Source organism: Sceloporus occidentalis, unplaced genomic scaffold (genome assembly GCF_023333645.1).
Source record: "Sceloporus occidentalis isolate IW3139 unplaced genomic scaffold, rSceOcc1.0.p SCAF_10, whole genome shotgun sequence".
Classification (NCBI taxonomy): domain Eukaryota; kingdom Metazoa; phylum Chordata; class Lepidosauria; order Squamata; family Phrynosomatidae; genus Sceloporus; species Sceloporus occidentalis.
Genome location: NW_028316990.1, coordinates 30,627,122 through 30,647,651, shown reverse-complemented (window position 1 = coordinate 30,647,651; position 20,530 = coordinate 30,627,122). Strand labels below are relative to the sequence as shown.

General features: G+C 44.8%; 1 protein-coding gene across 3 annotated transcripts; it reads right to left on the bottom strand.

The window, feature by feature from the left end:
• Nucleotides 1-380: 380 nt before the first annotated feature.
• ANKS3 (ankyrin repeat and sterile alpha motif domain containing 3) lies at nt 381-20,292 on the bottom strand. 3 transcript variants are annotated; one of them, XR_016282508.1, is made up of 18 exons: nt 20,191-20,292; nt 17,694-17,869; nt 16,381-16,579; nt 14,727-14,848; nt 13,664-13,745; nt 12,314-12,449; nt 11,169-11,327; nt 9,873-10,001; nt 9,509-9,627; nt 8,295-8,462; nt 7,562-7,686; nt 6,809-6,950; nt 6,380-6,552; nt 5,148-5,233; nt 4,831-4,914; nt 4,103-4,198; nt 2,783-2,915; nt 381-2,101 (listed from the first exon to the last, which is right to left on the bottom strand). XR_016282508.1 is itself a non-coding variant. In XM_089540663.1 (17 exons), the coding sequence occupies exons 2-16, from the start codon at nt 17,861-17,863 to the stop codon at nt 4,116-4,118; spliced, it is 1,977 nt and encodes a 658-aa protein (XP_089396789.1). In that variant the 5' UTR covers nt 17,864-17,869; nt 20,191-20,292; the 3' UTR covers nt 381-2,915; nt 4,103-4,115. The 3 variants fall into 3 exon arrangements, 1 of the variants encoding a protein (XP_089396789.1); XM_089540663.1 differs by having other exon boundaries at nt 381-2,915; XR_016282509.1 differs by lacking the exons at nt 381-2,101; nt 2,783-2,915; nt 4,103-4,198 and having other exon boundaries at nt 5,148-5,268.
• Nucleotides 20,293-20,530: the final 238 nt, after the last annotated feature.

The following is a 20,530-nucleotide window of genomic DNA, read 5'->3' as shown; positions in this document are numbered from 1 at the left end:
GAGTGACTGCTGTGCTCCCTGGAGGCAAAGGAGCCTGCCAGCCATGCACTTCTGCCTTTAGAAGGAAGTGAGGGGAAGGGAAAGGTGTTTCTCCTTGCTCCTTCCAAAGGCAGAACCCAATGGCTGGAAAGCTTCCCTGCTTCTGGAGGAGCACAGCAGCAAGGCCTTTGGAGCAAAAGAGCACCAGCATTGCAGCAGGGCCTCACTGGCACTTATGCGCCTTCATTCCAAAGGCAGCAGCTGTCTAGTCTAGAAGTGGGGGGCATCCCATTTATGTATTGATGGCAAACTGTCAAATAATGAAACATCAATGAAAGTTAATGCAAGAAAGTCAAGGTTCAACTGTACAATGTCTCTGTGGGAATTAGCACCTTGGAGAGTTATGAGTCAAAGTGATTTGTTCACAAAGCATAGCATGTTAAAATCTGGTCACCAACGGTAATAAGAGTTGGCATTAACAAAGGGAAATATCTTCCCACAGCCCAGTGTTAAGACCCATAAGCCCAACAGCAGGAGTTAGGCCCAGTTCGGCCACTTCTCCAAGATCCATCCTGAAGCAGAAGAAACAACCCTTAGAAGGAGACCATTAAGGTCACCTGCTCCAGCAAACATTCAGCCATTCCAACTGGACATGTAAACATATCAGCCGTCCTCAACGTGATGGGTCTCCATGTATCTTGTACTACAACACTTGTCACCTCCAGCTACCATGGCAATACGGCCTGGGGATGATGTGCATTGTAGTACAATACCTCTGACAGGTGCCAAGCTCTTCCACTGCACTTTGGGCTTTAAACTGGTCCAGATATTCTGTTTAAAAGTACTGCTTGGAGAAGTGATCACAACATTTAAAAAAAAACTAACAACATACAGATGAAAGTGGTAAATCTCTATGCCTGAACTGTATCACTTCTTACTACAGTTCAGCTTTCTGGGAGACAATGCTCCTCTTGTTTTTTCAAAGCACAATTTCCTACCCATTAAAAACATGTTGATCCAAACCCAGGTCTCCAACAAGACATACAGTTTTTATCCCAACCTCTAGCAATTTTACATCTCAGTTCTGAGGGGGGTTATAATCCAAAACGTTCAAAATGCACAAAGTGCAGGAGGCTGATGTAGCCAATGGAATTATTACTTTTCAAATGGAGACACATTCATTCCTTCAAAGCTTTCTTCCAGTTGGAAGCAATACACCTCAGCTCCAAGCTCATTTTCTATTTGTTATATTTTAATACCATCTTATCATGTATAAGGTAAGGTAACAAATCATTTTAAGTCATAAAACATCACAATATTAAACATAAAACCCAACAACATTTAAATTATTTTATCACCTCTTTGAGAAACTAGGCTTAAAATGTGCAACAGAAACAGCAAACTGAATACAGAACAAAGTAGATACCAGACCAGTTTCCCTCAGTTGAGGCTATTAGCAGCCAAGAACCCTATAAAGGCCAGTTATGATTTGTATTAAAATACGTGAAATGGAAAGAGTATTTTTTAAAGGATAGATGCATGCGCTCTAGCACAGCATCCACCATTTGTCTAGAACAAACACACTGCTCTAGGATGACTTAGCACAGCGGTTCTCAACCTGTGGGTTGCGACCCCTTTGCAGTTCTCAATTTGTGGGTCGCAGCATTAGGAAGGTTGAAAACCACTAACTTAGCAGGTAGGATACCACGCTTCCCTAATTTTTGTGTTACATTCCTGATTCTTCCCATCATACAGGTCTGACGTTAGCCAAAGCACACAGCCTTGTACACGGACTCCCTATGGCCATACACACATGAAATACAGATATGGGAAAGAAAAATGGTTTGCAACTTTCCTCTTGCACCAAAAAAAGACCAAAAAAATGACAAGGTGTTTGCAACACATAACACCTTGTCAGCTCGGCTAGGCTAGAAGAACTTTCAGCTCAATGTCTCTGGAAGCAGTTTCTAGCATCATTTAATCTGGGATAGTCACTTCAGAACATCAGGTTTTAATTTAGAATCGTCCAGGAGCACTCAGCTGAGCTCGTCCATGCCTTAAAATAATTGATCCCACGAGAACAGATGCAGACTGTCATCTTTGGTTGGTGGTGTTTGCAGTCCTGTAGAGAAAAGTGATAGCCACCCCATGGGTAGCACAAGGAGTCAGCAAGATGGGTAATAATTCCACATTGGTGCTGACAGGGACTGCCTGACATTACAGACTTTGAGAACGACGATCCAGGTTACCTGCCAGAAGACTAGGAGCAAGAAAGCCCCACTAGGTCACTACTAGTTACAGTGCATTTACTGAAGGACCACTTAAACACTGTGGACCAAAGGAACAAGTGAGGGGAATCAGAAGGGATGTTGTTTTGTAGCACAATGGGCTTTCATGAAGAACCCCCATCTTCTGTTGCACTGCCTATTCAAGCTACATGCTCAGGTTCAACACAACTGGACAGGACCACAAGTAAGTCTTTGGACTCCTGCAGTCTCCAAGTCAGTTGCTCTCTAAACAGATCAACTCCAGAAAAAAGGGGATGAATAATCTCCTCATGTAGACACAAGGAAAGGGACAGGTATGGAATCTGGCGCTGGAACAGTAGGCACTTGGTTGGTTCCCAATAAATACCAGACACCTTCCATGGCAAGGAGCACACATAATCAGGCTGCATTTGTGGCATCTCTGGGTTTTGAGAGACCGCTCTGAACTCTCCTGGCTTCGTTGCAAAGTTCAGATCCACGCTCTGCATCTCAGCATCACCCAGCAGGTTCCGCTCCCATTCTATGCACCAACACACCTGCTTTCCTCATGACCGGTAGCGACAGCTCTCGTTGGAGATGGCCCATTGTGTCGATCCATCTCTCTCACTCTTGCACTCTCCCAAGCAAAACACAGCTTCCGGGTGGAAGAGTCACCCGACGTCAGAATGGCTGTAAAGAGGCAATACAAGAACAGGGATAAATGCTTACTTCAGTTTTGATCTGCCTATTAATCAAAAATTCTCAGATTACGTACAGCCTATAACATAAAATGCAACAATACAACAAAACAATGACTAAAAGCAGAGAAGAAATCAAGACAACCAAATATGAAAGAATGCAAAATAATAACAGGATGGGGGTTCAAAGATGCAAAAGTAGCAAAACAGTTCTTAAAATACCTGGGAGAATAAAAAGGCTATTTATGGGGCACTCCAAGCATGCCTTCCTAGGGACAGCATTCCACACACAGGAGCCCCCACTGAACAGGCACTCTCTCTCGGAGCCACCTGCTTTGCTACCTTTGGTGGCTGCTCCTGTAAAAGCGTCTTGACTGGTAACCTTATGAGTCTCAAATGGTCTTCAGTAAGCTTTCTAAAGGGAGAAGGGGCAGGGAGGCTGGTGCTGGCAGAAATGCAGGTTGGTGCAAATCTCTTTACAAGGTAAGCAAACAAACAATGAAACCCTCCAGCAGCAAACTTCTATAGAGCATTTATACTAATGAAAGAACCTTTCTAGAACAGATCAGAGTTCCAACTAGCTGAAAACTGTGTTTGCTAGAATGGTGAACACGAACACTACATGTGGGGTTTCAAGGCACGCTCCCTCCCAGCACTGTTGCCATTCAACAATTCATAACACCCTCCCTTTCTGACTTTGAGGCCATCGACTAAAGAGCCATAGAGAAATCTATTCCCCGTCAATTTGTTTCAATCCAAATTGAAAGATCAAAGCTGCTTAGGCCAATGGCCATCGGATTCTGTGGCTGCAAACTGCTTAAGTTGGCCCTCCACTTCACACAAACATTTACCAATGGCCATGTTGGTTGGGTTTGGTGTGATCTTAAGCAGGGACGTAGCCAGGATTTTAGGAAGGGGGGGTCCAGACTAAGTGCCACCATTATAATGGGGCTTGGACGCGGCGGCGCAGCAGCACACACCATTCATTTTTCTAATGCAAGGGGGGGTCCAGACCCCAAGAACCCTCCCCTTGGCTACGTCCCTGTCTTAAGTCCAAAAACTCCCATCTCAGTATACAGGCTGCAGGGATAGCAGCTATGAACTCCTATACCGTTGGCAAAATTATCACACACCCCATTCCCACCCCCCACCCCCAGTTGATGGTACTCTTCCACTCACCCTTCCTCCACTGCTAGGGCTGCTTCTGTGTTGGCTTGCCTTTGTCTGGACTTTGTAGCCTTTCAAGATTAATGTTGACAGAATGAAGAATTTTTCCTAGAGAGACATATAAACTTAATGTCAGGGATGAGCAGATTTCGGGTTTGCAGGATCTAGTTTCTTTGGCCTGCAAATACACCAGCTAGGGTCAGGTTGCAAAATACTGGCTCAGGTAAGCAGGCAAATGCTAAGAATTAAGGAAAAGGTTTTTCTGATCACATACTAAGCTTAGGAAACGACCAGGATTAAGCTTACAAGACTTTTTACACAAATCTATATTCAGCCTCTCTTCATACCTGTCCTTGCATTTTTACTGACCCAATGGATAGAGTCACACAACTATTGTTTGACCCTAGAGCCAGTGTGATCTAGTGATTTCAGCATTACTCTAGGACCCTGGAGACCAGCTCAGACATAGAACCCCACTTGTGTTAGTCACACACTCTCAGCCCCAGAAAACACTGTAATAGTCTTGCTTTAGGCCACATCTCACTCCATCAAGCCTTAGAGTTGCCATAAGTCAGAAATTACTTGAAGACACACAACAACAACAAAACTGTTTGAAAAGTGGGAGTTATGGATTCGCCTCTAGAACTAATACACTTCCTGATCTGTCTTCTCTAACTTCCACTACTATCTCCGAAGATTTGTTTATTTTCAGACAAAGGGGATGTGAGAATTAACCTTACCCATTTCCCCGACACACTCCTCAAGAAGAGTTGACAGCTCAGGCAGACTAAGCACCTTCAAGGTGGGCGACCATCCTCCAGAGCCTACAACAAAGAATCAGCCAGAAGAATCAATGTCTTGTGGCATCACCAACCAGCCTGGATAGTGCCAAATATGAAGTGGAAATGGTGGTAGTAAAACAAAACAACTCATGAGCAAAATCAGGCTCTCAATTGGCTTCTGCAACAGAAGGCAAGGTGATGTCAAGTAAACAGCCTGTACAGTTTGCTTGTAAAGAAGAGAAGCAGTGAACCTCCCTGGTATTTGTCTCACTTACCAGCTCCCAGCTGTCCTTTAGTCTCCAACCATGAGCCAGCAATATGCTCTTGATTCATTCGAGAAGACAGTTCAGCCTGACAGGCTCTAGCAGAGAGGGAAAACAAATAATCAGCAATGTCCTATGAATAAAAATATAAAGTGCATACATAGTGGAGAAGCAGAGACCAGGACCATGTCATGTGAGTATCATAAATCATGGTAATAAAACATTGGAGAAATAACACTGACAAAAATAAAGTAATGGAGCTACACGCCAAAACAAAGAGAAGTGCTAAAACTGGGGATGAAAACAAGGGGAAGCTTATGACTTAAAAGTTCTCCCCTTCTAACTCCAGGACGTGAACTCTTAAAATTCTGCACCCTAGAAAGATAAAGTCTGCAATATGCATAGATTTTGCAGCTATAGTGGGCCCTTGGTATCCACTGGGGGTTGGCTCCAGGACCCCTCTCCCCATGGATACCAAACTCTGTGGATGATCAAGTCCCATTAAATACAATGACATAGTGAAATGGTGTTCCTTATGTAAAATGTCAAAATCAAAGTTTGCTTTTTGGGATGTATTTTTTAAAAAGCATTTTTAAGCTGTGGATGGTTGAATCTGTGGATTAAAAAAATCCATGGGCAGAGAGAGCTAACGATAAAAACTTTGCATATATTTCCCAGAATTCTGGCACATACTATTTTGGCTAGTTTATTCTATTATTCCTATAGTTATGAAAAGAGCCATATAAGGGTTGAAACCCTCTCCTCCATACCTACTGGAAACCTTCTTTGCCCACCACTGCTGCATCTCAAATTTTGTCAAGCACCTCCCACACACTCTCATCATGTCATTGCAATAACAAGGGTAGACGCAGGGTTTTGTTTTTTGCTGCTAAACTAGACATATCAAAATAGACTGAGTTTCTGAAGAGTTACATTTGGTCTTACACATTGTGACACACACACACTTTCCAGAAGTCAGACTACTACAACTCTTCTTAATTACAATAAACAGAATAGGGGAGAGTGTAGCTCTTACATCAAGCTGTCAATGGTGAGGAACAGAAGAAAGAATCAGTTCCATGGTACCAAACCTTTAGCATGCAGGACCAGTTGATACCTGCATTTTGGCATATGTGATACCCCCCAACCATCAAGCTAGCTTCCCCTCAGATAGAAGAAGAGCTGACAGAGTAAGGAATGTAACTCCAAACTAAGCAAAACTGGTATTTGTTGGTGGCACTCACTGCATTTGTTTCAGGAGAATCCCAGCACTTCTGGTGACAGCCTGCACCTCTTGAAGTTTCACCTGGACATCACTCCAGGCCACATCTTGCTCCATCAGGCAACTTTCAGCCACAGCACGCAGCTCCTGCTCCTGGGAAACCTGCCCCTTCAACTCTTCCACCTCCTCACATTTCTACAAGGCAAAAAGTGTAAGAGATGAGGATTCAAAGTTGAGGGTGCACAAAGAATTTAAAAACTTATTGCTAAACCCACTGCACAATATTAGTGTCTGCAGGGAGGAGTGCCAGCTTACTTTCTAAACCTTTCCCATATTTCAGTTGTGTGTCCACAGATATCTCTCTCCCAAGATGCAGCAAACAAATATACAGGTGTGCCAGGCCACAGAAAGGCAGAGACTTCCCAATAGGCTTAAGGAGCCAAGTTCTTACCTTATGGAGCTGGATAGCCAATTCCTGCATTTCTGCCTCCAAACGATCAGCATATGCCAACTCCAACGCATCACTGGGAGGCCGGGCACCGCTATGCCATCGAGCAATGGCAGAGGTCATCTTCCTTTTTGGTCCAAACAGACTACAAGGGGAAAAAAGAGCCAGGGTGAAAAAGACTGTGACTTTTCCAGAGATGCTTTCTACATTCTTATACCTCAAAATGGGTATGCAGACTGAGTGAGTATAATAAGCCAGGCAGTATAAGAAGCCTTTTATTCAAACTTCTAACAGCAAGAACTGGATGATCCGAGGACAGGGTATTTAGCAGCTAAGCAAAGGATGGGCAACTGTGACCCTCCTAATTTATTTTCCTGGCCATCAACAAACATCAGTCCTAGGAGCCCTGGTGGCGCAGTGGTTAAATGCCTGTACTGCAGCCACTCACTCAAAACCACAAGGTTGCGAGTTCAAGACTAGCAAAAGGGCTCAAGCTTGACTCAGGCTTGCATCCTTCTGGGGTCGCTAAAATGAGTAGCCAGATTGTTGGGGGCAAATTAGCTTACAGTTGTAAACCGCTTAGACACTGCTTAGGCGGTATGAAGCGGTATATAAATGAAGCTTGTTTGTGTTTTGTTTTAGTCAGGATAGCGAAAGTAAGGGATTAGGGAAATAACGGTCCAAGACATCTGAAGAATCAAAAGCTGCTCATCAGGCTTAGCTGACAGCCTCCCAAACAGAGCTCCAGAGACTCACGTGATGCCAATCTCTTTCAGGTCACTCTCTGTAAGAGTTAGGAAGATGCGAAGGTCAACATCTTGTTCCTCAAACACCTGCAGATATTTCAGACAGCCAATTTGTTCTAGGAAGGTGGCAAGATCCTGCAATCCAGAAAGAGCAAGTCACAATAAGAAGGAACAGTTTATAACTATTTGAAATCCAAGACAAGAGATAGTAAGCAGGCATTGTTTAACCTTTGACTGTTCTGCTTATAAACATGCAGCCAACATCAGACTTCTGTGAACTCAAGGCATTCACAAAACAGTAAGCTCTTATATAAAGTAAATCAAGTGTGGTATAACACAGCTCTTAGAGAAGTTACTTGAGACTACAATTCCAGAATTATACTGGTGGATTATGAAAGTTTTATTCCAAAAACATAACTTTACCACACTCTGGTATAACAAGAATAAGAATTGGGAGAACAGAGTCCAAACTCCTGTTCAGTCATGACGTTTACAAGCCAACAGTGGACCAGCCTGTCAATCTATCCTATCTCATCCTGTATATGCTATTCTAAGATCCTTGGAGGAACTCGAGTGATATAAAGGAACTAGTGAAGGAAGATTTGTCTGGATTCTGAAGCATTCATATACAGAAATAGGGCAGGAACATTACACTGCCAAATGAAACAGTGAATATGAACAAGAGGACCCTGCTGTTACTCTCCCCAGCCAAGGAGGTTTTCCAATTGCTTTAATAATGTTACCTGGGGTCCTGTGTAAGATGGTGCCTCTAGATTGGAAGGACTGAACGGCTGATTAGATGTCCGGGATCTGCAAAACCAGTGGCTGTCACTGTTGCCACAACGATTTTTTGCCTTTACATAGCTCTTGACATGTTTCCGGTTGGAGACTTTAGTTGCACTGTCTGAATCCTGTAAGAAATAAGAAATGGTGGCTATTGTTTTTTTTTTTGGGGGGGGGGGGTGTGGTGGTGGAATTTGCTACAGTGCAAATCACAAGAATAATCATGATATATCAAGAGCATCATTATCTTTTTGTAGTGTGACATCTGTGAAGAAAGAGCCCTGATGTGTGGCAAGGTACATTCCTATCTACATGTTAATATTAACTGACAAAATTAATAACAGAAAAGTTAACTAGCCCCCCCAAAAAGTGAAAAGAGGTTGGAAATAAGAATGTTTTTAGGTATGTGTTTGGGAGAGAAACATGGGATACAAATGATAGCTATGTTTAGACTGTCTTATTGTCTTAACTGCCACTGTGAGCATTCATCAGTCTAGCTTTTACTTGAGTGTTTATAAGGGTAAAGGATCCAACCTATTTGACTCCAATTTGGGAGCTGTCACCCTTTCATGAAAGTTGATTGGTAGAGGACAGTAAAAGGTAAAGGTTTCACCTATGACAAGGTTGTCAGGTGATGTCCAACTATAGCAAGTGGTGCCTTCTTTTGAGGCAGGGAGAGTGGGACTTGTCCAGTAGGTTTCTATAGCTCAGCGGGGATTTGAACCTTAAAACGACTACCCCACACTGGTTGTGTATTTAACATTTATTTTGATGTTCACTGCAGCTGCTTGCCAATGTTTTGCATGAGTTACCAAAAACATCACATTTCAAGGTTTTTAAGATTTACAAATCAGATCTCCACTAAAACAAACTTAAAGATAAAAATAGGAAAGGAACATGTGTCAGAATGCAGAGTACAAGAAAATCAAGGACAGAGAATTCCATTCTAATATACAAGTAAAAAGCATAGGGAAATGAGTCACCACAGGCTGGAACAGTAGCCTAGAGAATTTTGGCTTGTCTGGTACCTATTAATGCTGTTCTTCCTCACATTTCTCCCCCACTGAGAATATACATCTGGCTATTCTATTTATAGGACAGACCCTGCTTTTCAGCAGTCTGTGCGCCAAGAACCCTGGGCTCCAGCCCACTTAGAGCCACATGGTATACCTACCTCATTGCTCTCCAAAGAACCCTCACTGCTGATCCCTACAGCATTCGCCAAACCTTCACTACTGCTGCTGCTCTTGATCATGATGGTGGCCAAGTCATTGGTGAAGGAAGAACTGTCCTCTGAAACGGGAATAAGTAAACAGTGAGCTTCCACACTCAAGCATACAGATGCTTAGTGAAAGAAAAAAAAAACCCTATCAATATTTTGAAGTTTACTGATAGTGATTTCTTTTGATTATTTATTCAAGCACAAAATACACATCATTACAAAAGGGCTAACATCATGGTTTCCTGGACAATTGGGCCTGAAGTGGAAAACTTTGACCAGTCACGCCAGTGGCTTAGTTTAGAAGAATTAAAGTTACCTCGGCTGCTGCTGCTTTCCACGTCATGCTCATTAATAGGAGAGGTGACATCTCTGTAACAGAGATTGCCTCCTTCAAAGCCACTTCCATCATCTTTAAAAGTAACATAGCCTTCTGGAGGGACCTGCTCTGTGTGTAAAAGGGGGATAAGGGAGAGGAAGAGAGGTGAACAAATGAACAGAAAATATTCATTTAGCAATTCACAATTATACAAATATTATCCTGAAAGGGGGCAACTACCTGATGAAGAGTAAAGGGATTGTAGTTGGAGGAGCCTTTGAGGAGCTCCTCAAATTTTTGAAAAACTGGATCCTGAACTGGTGCCAGGCCCCAAAGCATACAGGATTGCTGCCTATGCCTTTCCAGGGGGAACTTTGGGGGCAGAAACAGTTTTTCAAAACTATTGCTCTCTGCAAGCTACAAAACTAGTCCTTGTGGCTACATGGAATATTTGAAGGGATGTCATACTGAGGACGGAGCATGCTTGTTTTCTGCTGCTCCAGAGACTAGGGCCCGGAACAATGGATGCAAGCTACAGCAAAAGAGATTCCATCTCAACATTAAGAAGAACTTCCTGACAGTAAGGGCTGTCTGACAGTGGAACACACTCCCTCAATGGACAGTGATGGAGTCTCCTTCTTTGGAGGTCTTTAAACAGAGGCTGGATGGCCATCTGTCTGGGATGCTTTGATTTGGATTTCCTGCATGGCAGGGGGTTGGACTGGATGGCCCTTGTGGTCTCTTCCAACTCTATGATTCTATGAGTAATTCTAATAGGATAATTTCAAGCTGAAATCTCATAGAATAGGATAAAGTTTCCTCAACAGCTCTCCCACCAGGCTGATAGCAATAGCAAGTATATTTCTATAGCGCTTACAAATGTACAGTGCGCCCTTGCTTATGCGAGGGATCTGTTCTGGACCCCCCCCCCCCCGCATAAGCCAAATAGGGCGTAAGCTCAAGTCCCATTCGATTGAATGGAGCTCATGCCTGCGGTGCGGGAGAGTGCACACGCCACGGGCGCGCACACCATTCAGTTTCCCGTCATGCGGCTTCCGTGTAAGCTGGAAGCTGCGTATGGGATGCCCGCCTATAGCGCGGGCGCACTGTACTGAGCAGTTTACAAAGTGTAAGCTAATTGCCCCCAACAAGCTGGATACACATTTTAGCAACCTTCCAAAGGATGCCAGGCTGAGTCGATCCTGATAAGGTGACATCAGAACCAAAGTGTTAAACAACAGGCTGTCACTAAGCATCCATTTTTATCGTAGCAGAGAAAGTGAAGCTCGAACTCACCATGACATGAATGGCTTTTCCCTCCAATTCTGACTGCTGTTATTTTGGCCAAGGCATGAGGCCCATCATGGATACTGGGGCCTTTGGGTTTGCGAGCAGGACGCTGCCTTTGAGGAGCAGAGTAGGACTCATCCGATGAGCTCAGATCTTCATATTTACCTGATTGTCAAAATGCATACAGTTAGCCCCACTGCTTTTGTTGTGACAAAAGGATCCAAAGCAGTCCCCAATCTTTCTTCATCCTCCCCATGAATCTTTTGCCATTCTTAGGCATGATAGAAGTCAGTATATTCTTATCCATGCTTCATGATAAGCTGGGCTTGTTGTTTATCCCATATTACACAGAATTAGTAAGATACCTCCGAACTAAGTGTACTCCTGTATTTAGTCAGCCTGTATTAATCAACAGCTAGACTGTCTGTAAATCTCTTCCTGGCCTTGCACTGCTACGTTTCATGTAGAGAGTCAAATTACTTAAAAGTCGAACAGAGATAGTTAACTACTAAGTTACAGCCTTCAACAGATGCACTTTTTCAGCCTACTTTTTATCTTTATTTTCATAGTCACTGACAGCATAATTCTATACACAATTCTATACTCCTTGGGTCTCTCCTTAGGAGAAGCAGGTCCAATATAAGGCAAGACACATTGAAGTCACCCATTGGCTTAAGATTGCAAAAATATTCACATTAGAAAGGAGAGCAGAAAGAATGCCTGCTAACCAGCCAGAGAGTCTTTACTGGCCTCTCCTCTTTACATATGCAGTACATCATATTTCTCGGTGGCGAGGTTTGGGAGGGAAGGGCTCTTGAGTGCAAGCACCAAGGAGCCAATGTTATCAAGCGACCAATCTAGCACTGTACATCATATTACATCAACAGCTTTTCAATAATTATCAGTCTTAAGAAGCAGAGATGAAATGGTAGTAAAAGATCCGATGCTTTTTGAGGCAAGGCTCAGCAACATTTCTAAGAAATGAAAATGACAGCTCTAAAAATATATCTAGGTAAGAAAGAGACAATTAATCTACAGTGCAGTAAAAATACAAACATCAGAAAGAAGAAATACAGGAGGCAAGCTAGGATCCTGTCTAATGAGCCAAAGATCCTTTTTGCTGAAAGCCTGTAACAAAGTGCCTCAGTTACCTGGACCCCTGCAGAGGACTTTGGGCACAGGAGCTGTATGCAGATCTATCAGCCCCACGATCTTCATGTGCCCATATGTCATGGCTAGGGTCCGTGCAGTGGCTCCGCTGTTGTCCCGTACATCCACTCTCACACCCTGTTGGGAAGAAGCATGCATTGTTCAGTTTTACTGGTAGGATTCTTGTTGCAAGTTTCAAGGGATTCAAGTTGTTGGGCAGTCTAAATTGAGCTAAAACTAATACTCCCATGCAGCATCTTCACTGGACCCACTTAAAGATTATCATCCAGCAAGACTTGCTGTAGACCACATATCTTTCAGAAGTGGCCCTCACTATTAAGCCCCTTCCCCAGCATGAAGGTTGAAATGTTTTGCACTGTAGTGCAAAAATTTCAGCTGTCCTGAGAGATATTCTGACTAGATAGCCCAGCAGGCAGCCCCAGCTCTAAACCAATGTGGTACACATCCCATTTCAATACAAAAACAGACAAAATGAATGAGAACTCTACCAAATTGTAGTAATGTACAGCTACTGTAATAAGAGCAATCCCATTCAGGGCTCCAGCCAGCCTGGAAGAGGAGCCATACAAGGCTTTCAGGGATAGCAGAGGCAACGATTCTACAAGCCCCTGCAAAAGCTTGGAAAAATTACTCTTGTCACTACACCTTCTAGAAACTACCAGCCAGCATGGCCCCTGAGTGATTGTTGGGAGTTGAAGAAAGTAACTAGAAAGTAACTTTTCCATGATTACTGACCACAGCTGTTATAGGGACCATATAGGGCCTGTGTTGAAACAGCTTCACCAACTACTGGTCCATTTCTGGGCCCTATATGGTTTTGGTGCAGCCTATCTGAAAGTCCGTATCTCAACAGTATGAGCCTGTCTGAGTTTTGAAATCAATAGAGGAAGGATTTCTCCCAGTCTCACCACCATCACAGGCACATTTGATAAGATGAGAGTGAGCCTTCTTAGTGGTTGCATCCAAGTTATGGGAAAGCCTCCTATGGGAGATTCAATTGGCCTCCTCTTCCACCTTTTTTTGCTGGCAAAGAGCTTTTTACTGAGGCAAGCCTTTGGCTTACAGTTCATGTGGTAGAAAGAGCTTTTAATGGGGTTATCTTTCTTTACTGTATTTTAATTGTTTCATTAAGGTTTCAACTTTGCATTTTTTAACCACGCTGTTGTTTGATAAGTTTAACTTTTGTACAAATATCTTTTAGTTGACTGAAAGCCACCTTGGATCCTGTACAAGGAGAAAGGCAGGCTATAAATTAAAACCGGTCAACCTTCTGGTCAAATACTGGGTTAGAGCACTTGTGTCTTGAATTAATTGAAAAACTCAATACTTACATGGTTGAGAAGGTCCTGTACAATGATCTCATGGCCAGAAGCGGCTGCTTCCATCAGAGGGGTGTATCCACAAAGGGGTTCCCTGGACAACAGAAAGACAAAGCTCCCCATAAGGCCAGAGTCAAGATTACAAGGTATGTAATCAATAACATGACGGAGGTTTGCTGGTCACACATGTGCATAAGGAAAGAAGAAACCACTAAGAAAAGGAAACACCTGGGACAAAAACTTTGACTAGCAGTTGCTGTTCACGGTCTCAGTACTGATTTGTTCTAGCCCTGCTATCCCAGACTATTTGAAGCTGATTATGGCCATCTTGGCCTCCAGAAAGACCAAGAAGGCCAAAACATCTTCCAGATATTATCGAACTCCTTGAGAGATTCTGCCACACTCTCTTCTCAAAGCAATCTTCTGGGGATTTTCTAAGCCTGCGCCACTTCTGGTTACAGGTACTTAATATATCGCTCATGTTCTTCAACTAAACTTCTCCAGACAATTTAACAGGAAATACATGACAAGGAAAGACGAGAGGAGAGCTAAAAGAATATGGAATATTAATATCTTGGCAAAAATGGAAAAGAAAGGGAGAGGTGGGATATAAATAAATTATTATTATTATTAAAGGAAATGGTTACATTGCGCAACTAGATAAATAAGTAGTCTCCATACAATTTTGTATATATTAATACTAATCTATGGCCCCATACAGACAGGCCAAAATAAAGCTGCTTCAGGACACTTTGGAGGTATGATGTTTAAATGATGCATGTGTCCTAAGTGTCCAGAAGCTGCGCCAAAGCTGTGCTCTAGTCCTTAGGACTGAATCATGGCTTTGGCGTGGCTTCCGGACTCTTAGGACGCATGCATCATTTAAACAGCATACCTCCAAAGTGACCCGAAGCAGCTTTATTTTGGCCTGTCTGTATTGGGCCTCTATTATAATTACCTCCAAAAACTCACCCATATAGGACTGATATATTTTTGTTATGACATTTACTCATTCTTCTTGAAACAGCTTCAGCTATTCAGCAAAAAGTAGCCCTTTCTCTGGCCTCTCTCTTACCTGCAATTGGCATTAGCTCCATTGTTCAATAAGAATTTGACCATTTGCTGATGACCAGCACTTGTGCAGTGAAAAAGAGCAGTCCAACCATGGATGTCCCGCATCTCCAACTCAGCCCCTTGCTTCAAAAACAAAAAAGAGAGCACTATTATGTCAATGTACTTCCCATCCATGAACCACTTAAAAACGTGCGCATTTCAGGAAGGGCTAGCATAGAGGTGGGCAACCTCTGGAGGGTTAAGTGGCCAAACTGTAGAACAGAGGTTGTGGGGATAGCCACATGTGACCCACAGATTCCAGATTCTCAGTGGCATCACTGTGACGGCTTTGCCTCTCATAGCCATTTTTTAATTTCAGAGATGGACAGCACACAACAGAGTCACTAAGCTTGATCTTAAGACACAGACCAGTTCACACACAAGTAGAGATTCACCACTAAACGTATTTCCATTTATGTGCCACAAGATGGAAGTACAGGTGGAAACTAAGCCCACTCCTGAGAAAAGCAGATTAACTGATAAATCTCTGTGGACCACATCACCCCAAACCATAAAGAGACATGCGTAGTTCAGTGCTGTTTACATATGATTTTTGTCTCAGATGATGATCTCCCCTTTTGGCAAGCAAAATTCAAACATGACAAGCAAGGACATAGCTGCACAGCACTGCACATATGCTGTGCGTCAACAAAGCCATGTTTGCATGTTCTGCATTAGAACCCCAGGGATCTGCAACAATAGAAAGTTGGGACAGAATATGAAGCCAGCTCTGCGGAAAACTGCACTGCCATCTCCCCTTCAGTGGTCATTGCACAAATCTTCTGTACTTCTTACTCATGAAAAACAAGCTATTCTGCACTTATTTTCATTATCAGGAATAACAGACATAGATGAATATCCTCACCAATGCTCATAGCCATGCTAAAGCTAGATGACATTCCCAACTACAGTAGGCCCACAGCATCAACGAAATTTACCCAAGTGTTTATTTACACTTAAGTGTTTAGTTATGATTCCTCCCTCCATAACTGTCATCTTCCGGCCTGCGAGGGAGCTGACTAGGCAGGCCCAGCTCCACCAGGGCTAGCCTGGAAGAAGAGACTCCTCCCTCCATAACTGTCATCTTCCGGCCTGCGAGGGAGCTGACTAGGCAGGCCCAGCTCCACCAGGGCTAGCCTGGAAGAAGAGACACCTCCCTCCATAACTGTCATCTTCTGGCCTGCGAGGTAGGTGACCAGGCAGGCCCAGCTCCACCAGGGCTAGCCTGAAGAAGAAGAGCCCTCCCTCCGGTCCATCTGCCTTGGTCCAGGCCTCAGAGGGAGAGAAGAATGCTGGACCTGATCTCCTCCTCCCTTACCATTCCCTTCTCCTTTTGTGTCGTGTCTTTTAGATTGTAAGCCTGAGGGCAGGGAACCATCTATTATCCCCTCTGTTGTAAGCCGCCCGGATTCCCAGTGATTGGGCAGCATATAAATAAATCCTATTATTATTATTATTATTATTATTATTATTATTACTAAGTTCCCAATGAATCTAAGTCTACTCTGGGACTAACAGCTAGATTTAGCTGAATGTATAAGAGAGAGAATGTTAAACATTGACAGTGTAGTTGGAAAGCATAGCTGGTCCCCTTCACAACCCTGACAAGTACCCACCTGGAGGAGGAATGAGGCAACGCTCTCATTCCCACAGCTAGCAGCCAGCATGAGCGGAGTCTGCCCTTCTGGTGTGGGTACGTTCACATTCACACCAGCCTCTAGCAGCATGTGCACAATGGTATCATGACCAATGTAAGAGGCATACATGAGCGGGGTCCAGCCGCCACAGTTCCGCTGATTCAGGTCCGTCTCCTTGCTGGAAGATAAAAACAATCAGTTTTCAATGAGTATCATAAACTACCACAAATTATAAACACGAAAGGCTACCTTCTAACCTGTTCAGTTTCTTAAGTTCAAACTATTAAATGTTTCTTTTAAATTTCGCTGTTATGATTGTTCTAGGTTTAAGTTAAGGAGCAAAAACAACAAGGAGAATCCTCACTCAATTACTCTCGTCACTACTTTTGCTTGTTCATTGGAGTGCATAGTTACAGGTGGGAGACAGTTGTAATCGCAGGGCCTACCAAGCTATTAAGGATTAGGTTTCAGTTTAAACAGTGAAATGAAGGCACACCCTGACAAGCACTACTCCAAGGCTTCATGGGTTGTAGTAGTGGGCCATATGGGAAGAACTCTTCAGAAAAATAATGAATGGCTATTATATGTCTTTCTCCTCTGGCTGCTTTTACAGTGGTTTATAAGTCAGTTTTCCCGGAAGCACTATTGTCTACACATACGTCTTAGCCTTTTGGTTAGAAACAAGTGTAGAATAAAAAAAGTAAAGAGTAGCGTTTTGTTTTAGTAAAGAGGAACATTTAAAAATGCCCTTTTCCACATCTGCCAATATGAAACAGTGACGTCTTATCTCCTCTTGATCTTAGACTGCTGCATGTATACTTGCATACTCAACTATCATTTGTACAAAGATATAGCCGTGTTAATCCGTGGAATCAGTATGTGGAGAGACCTTGTAGCATCTTTGAGACTAAGTGAAAGAAAGGCCCTATACAGACAGGCCAAAATAAAGCTGCTTTGCTTTGGTGTGTCTTCTGGACTCTTAGGACACATGTATCATTTAAACAGCATACCTCCAAAGTGACCTGAAGCAGCTTTATTTTGGCCTGTCTGTATCAGGCCAATGAAATTGGCAGCATGAGCTTTCGTAGACTTCAGTTTACTTCCTCAGAGGAAGTAACGTATCTGCATCTGAGGAAGTAGACTCAAGTCTACAAAAGCTCATGCTGCCAATGTCTTTCTTCCTGTCAGTCTCAAATGTGCTACAAGATCTCTCCACATATCAATTGTGCAGCAGTTGGAATGAGTTTGGCTAAACACTACTGAAAGGACACTATATGCTAACTGCTACTTACCGTTGAATACCTTCCTTGACCACCTCATACTGGCCAATGGAGGCTGCTGTGTGGAGATCCAGTGGGACGTCCAGCTCTTGGTGGCAGACCATCTGACCCACTCCGTGCCACATGGACAGGCTGCGGTTCAAGAATTCGGATTCACTGGCTTCGTCGCTCAACTCCGACATTGTGTCCTAAGAGCCAAAGGAAACAAGCACCGTCACTTCGTCAGGTTCATAATAATAGATTGTATGGTCACGGCTTATGAAACTGAGCAGGGAAGATAACTTGGAACATAAACCTGGATTCATCCTTATAGTTATCATCCCAGGTGGATACGATGACCAGGAGTGCTTGGTACCAGCTTCGGCTGATACGCCAATTGCACCCGTGTCTGGACCGAAAGGACCCTGAAACTGTGGTACATGCTCTGGTAACCTCTTGTTTAGATTCCTGTAATGCGCTCTACATGGGGCTACCTTTGTACCAAGTTCAGAAGCTTCAGTTAGTTCAAAACGCTGCAGCCAGATTGATCACGGGGACACCTAGATCGGACCATATTACACCGGTATTAAAATCTTTACACTGGCTACCGATTAGCTTCTGAGCCCAATACAAAGTTTTGGTTATGACCTTTAAAGCCCTACATGGCTTGGGCCCGAGTTACTTGAGGGAACGCCTCTCCCTACACAATCCGCCCCGCACTCACAACAACTGGGAAGCTCCGACTTGAACATCCCAAAGTGAGATTAACAGCCACTCTCCAAAGAGCGTTTACAGCTACGGCCCCAACGCTTTGGAATCATCTCCCGGAAGAGATTCGATTTATCTCCGCTCTAGACCAGTGGTTCCCAACCTGTGGGTTGGGACCCCTTTGGGGGCAGGGACGTAGCTAGGATTTTGGGAAGGGGGGGGGGTCCAGACTAAGTGCCACCATTATAATGGGGCTTGGGTGCAGCGGCGCGGCAGCACACACCATTCGTTTTATCTAATGGAAGGGGGGGTCCGGACCCCAAGAAACCCCCCCCCCTTGGCTACGTCCCTGTTGGGGGTTGAAGGACCCTTTCATGGGGGTCGCCTAAGACCATTGGAAAACGCCTATTTAGTTACAGTTACGAAGTAGCAATGAAAATAATTTCATGGGTTTGGGTCAGCGCAAGGTGAGGAACTGTATTAAAGGGTCGCGACTTTAGGAAGGTTGGGGACCACTGCTCTGGACGCCTTTAAAAAGGCGCTGTGAAAACCCATCTCTTCCAGAAAGCATACCTCCCTGACTGTTAAAGAGTCCTGAAGTGTTCTACTGGACGTATTCTGACTGTGGACGCTGGGTTGCGCTTCGCGTAGCCTGTGTAGATGGTGATATGTAGTGCTAGGCTGGACCAGGCGTGGGTTACCTAGTCCCCTTGAGAGGCTGCCCTGCAGAGACTTGGAATGCGGTTGCGTTTTAGGGATGGAGGGTGGGAACTAGTGCTGGGAAGGAGGGGTCCTGCCGCGTGGGCTTTTGCTGGGGCTGGAGTGCTTCGGCTTCGGGGGGGGGGGGCTTATGCATTGCTTTGGCTGGGAGGGGTCAGTCTGAGCTTAGGAGCTGGGCGAGGAGACATGGCCGGCCTTGGAGCCTTCAATCAAGTTCTGTTGTTCCATTAAACAGTCAGCTTGAAGGCTCCAAGATCGGCCATGTCTCCTCGCCCAGCTCCTAAGCTGAGACCAGGGACGTAGCCGGGGGGGGGGGGTGGGTGGGTTCTGGGGGTCCGGACCCCCCCCCTTCCATTAGAAAAATGAATGGCGTGTGCTGCTGCGCCATCGCACTCAAGCCCCATTATAATGGCGGCACTTAGTCTGGACCCCCCCCTTCCTAAAATCCTAGCTATGTCCCTGCTGAGACTGACCCCTCCCAGCCAAAGCAATGCGTAAGTCCCCCCCCCGAATCCAAAGCACTCCAGCCCACACTCTGACACTGAAATCGCACCAAATATAGATCTATCTCAGGACATAGAATCCTAGAGTTGGAAGAGACCCCAAGGAGGGCCCTGGTCGAGCCCAGCCCCCTTCTGCCATGCAGGAACTCTCCGTCAAAGCATCCCCATTGACAGAGGGCCATCCAGCCTCCAAGGAAGGAGGCTCCGCCAGGATCCAAGGCAACGCCTGCCACTCTTACTCTCAGGGAGTCCCTCCGAATCTTGAGCTGGGATCTCTTTCCCTGCGGCTTGCATCCATTGCTCTGGACCCTGTTCTCTGGAGCAGCAGAAAACAAGCTCGCTCCCTCCTCAACATGGCACCCCTTCCAGTATTGAAACAGGGCTCTCTCTCGCCTCTAAGCCTTCTCCTCTCCGGTTTTGAATGATTGCAGTTGCGATGAATCGCTGAACTCCAGCCTCCGAGTGACTTCCAGTTCGTGAGCTTGTCTCCTGCTGCTCAAGGCTAAAGGATTCTGGGAGTTGTAGTTTATCGGCCTCTAGGGCTCTGTATCCATTTTGCCTTAAAGAGTGAGCTCCAAGCCCCAGCGCTGGGGTTTTACCTCAGGGAATTGGACGCTTCGACGCTTCCCAGGCCCCGCTCCACGAAACCGGACCTTCCTTCCTCAAAGAGCAGAGCGAACCGACCACAGGACAGTTTAACCGCAGAGTGGCCTCGCCGGAAACGTCCGACAACACCTCCGGCGGAGAAAGGGCCAATCAGGAGCGGAGGGAGGAGCACGTGACGACAGTCTCTGGAACCGCCCAATGCGCCTTGGCCCCGCCTCCCAAGCAAAGCCAACTAACAGGAGCGCGCTTCTCGCCTTGGCCCCGCCTCCTCTAACGCGCCTTGGCCCCGCCTCCTTAGCAAAGCCAACCAACAAGAGCGCGCTTCTCGCCTTG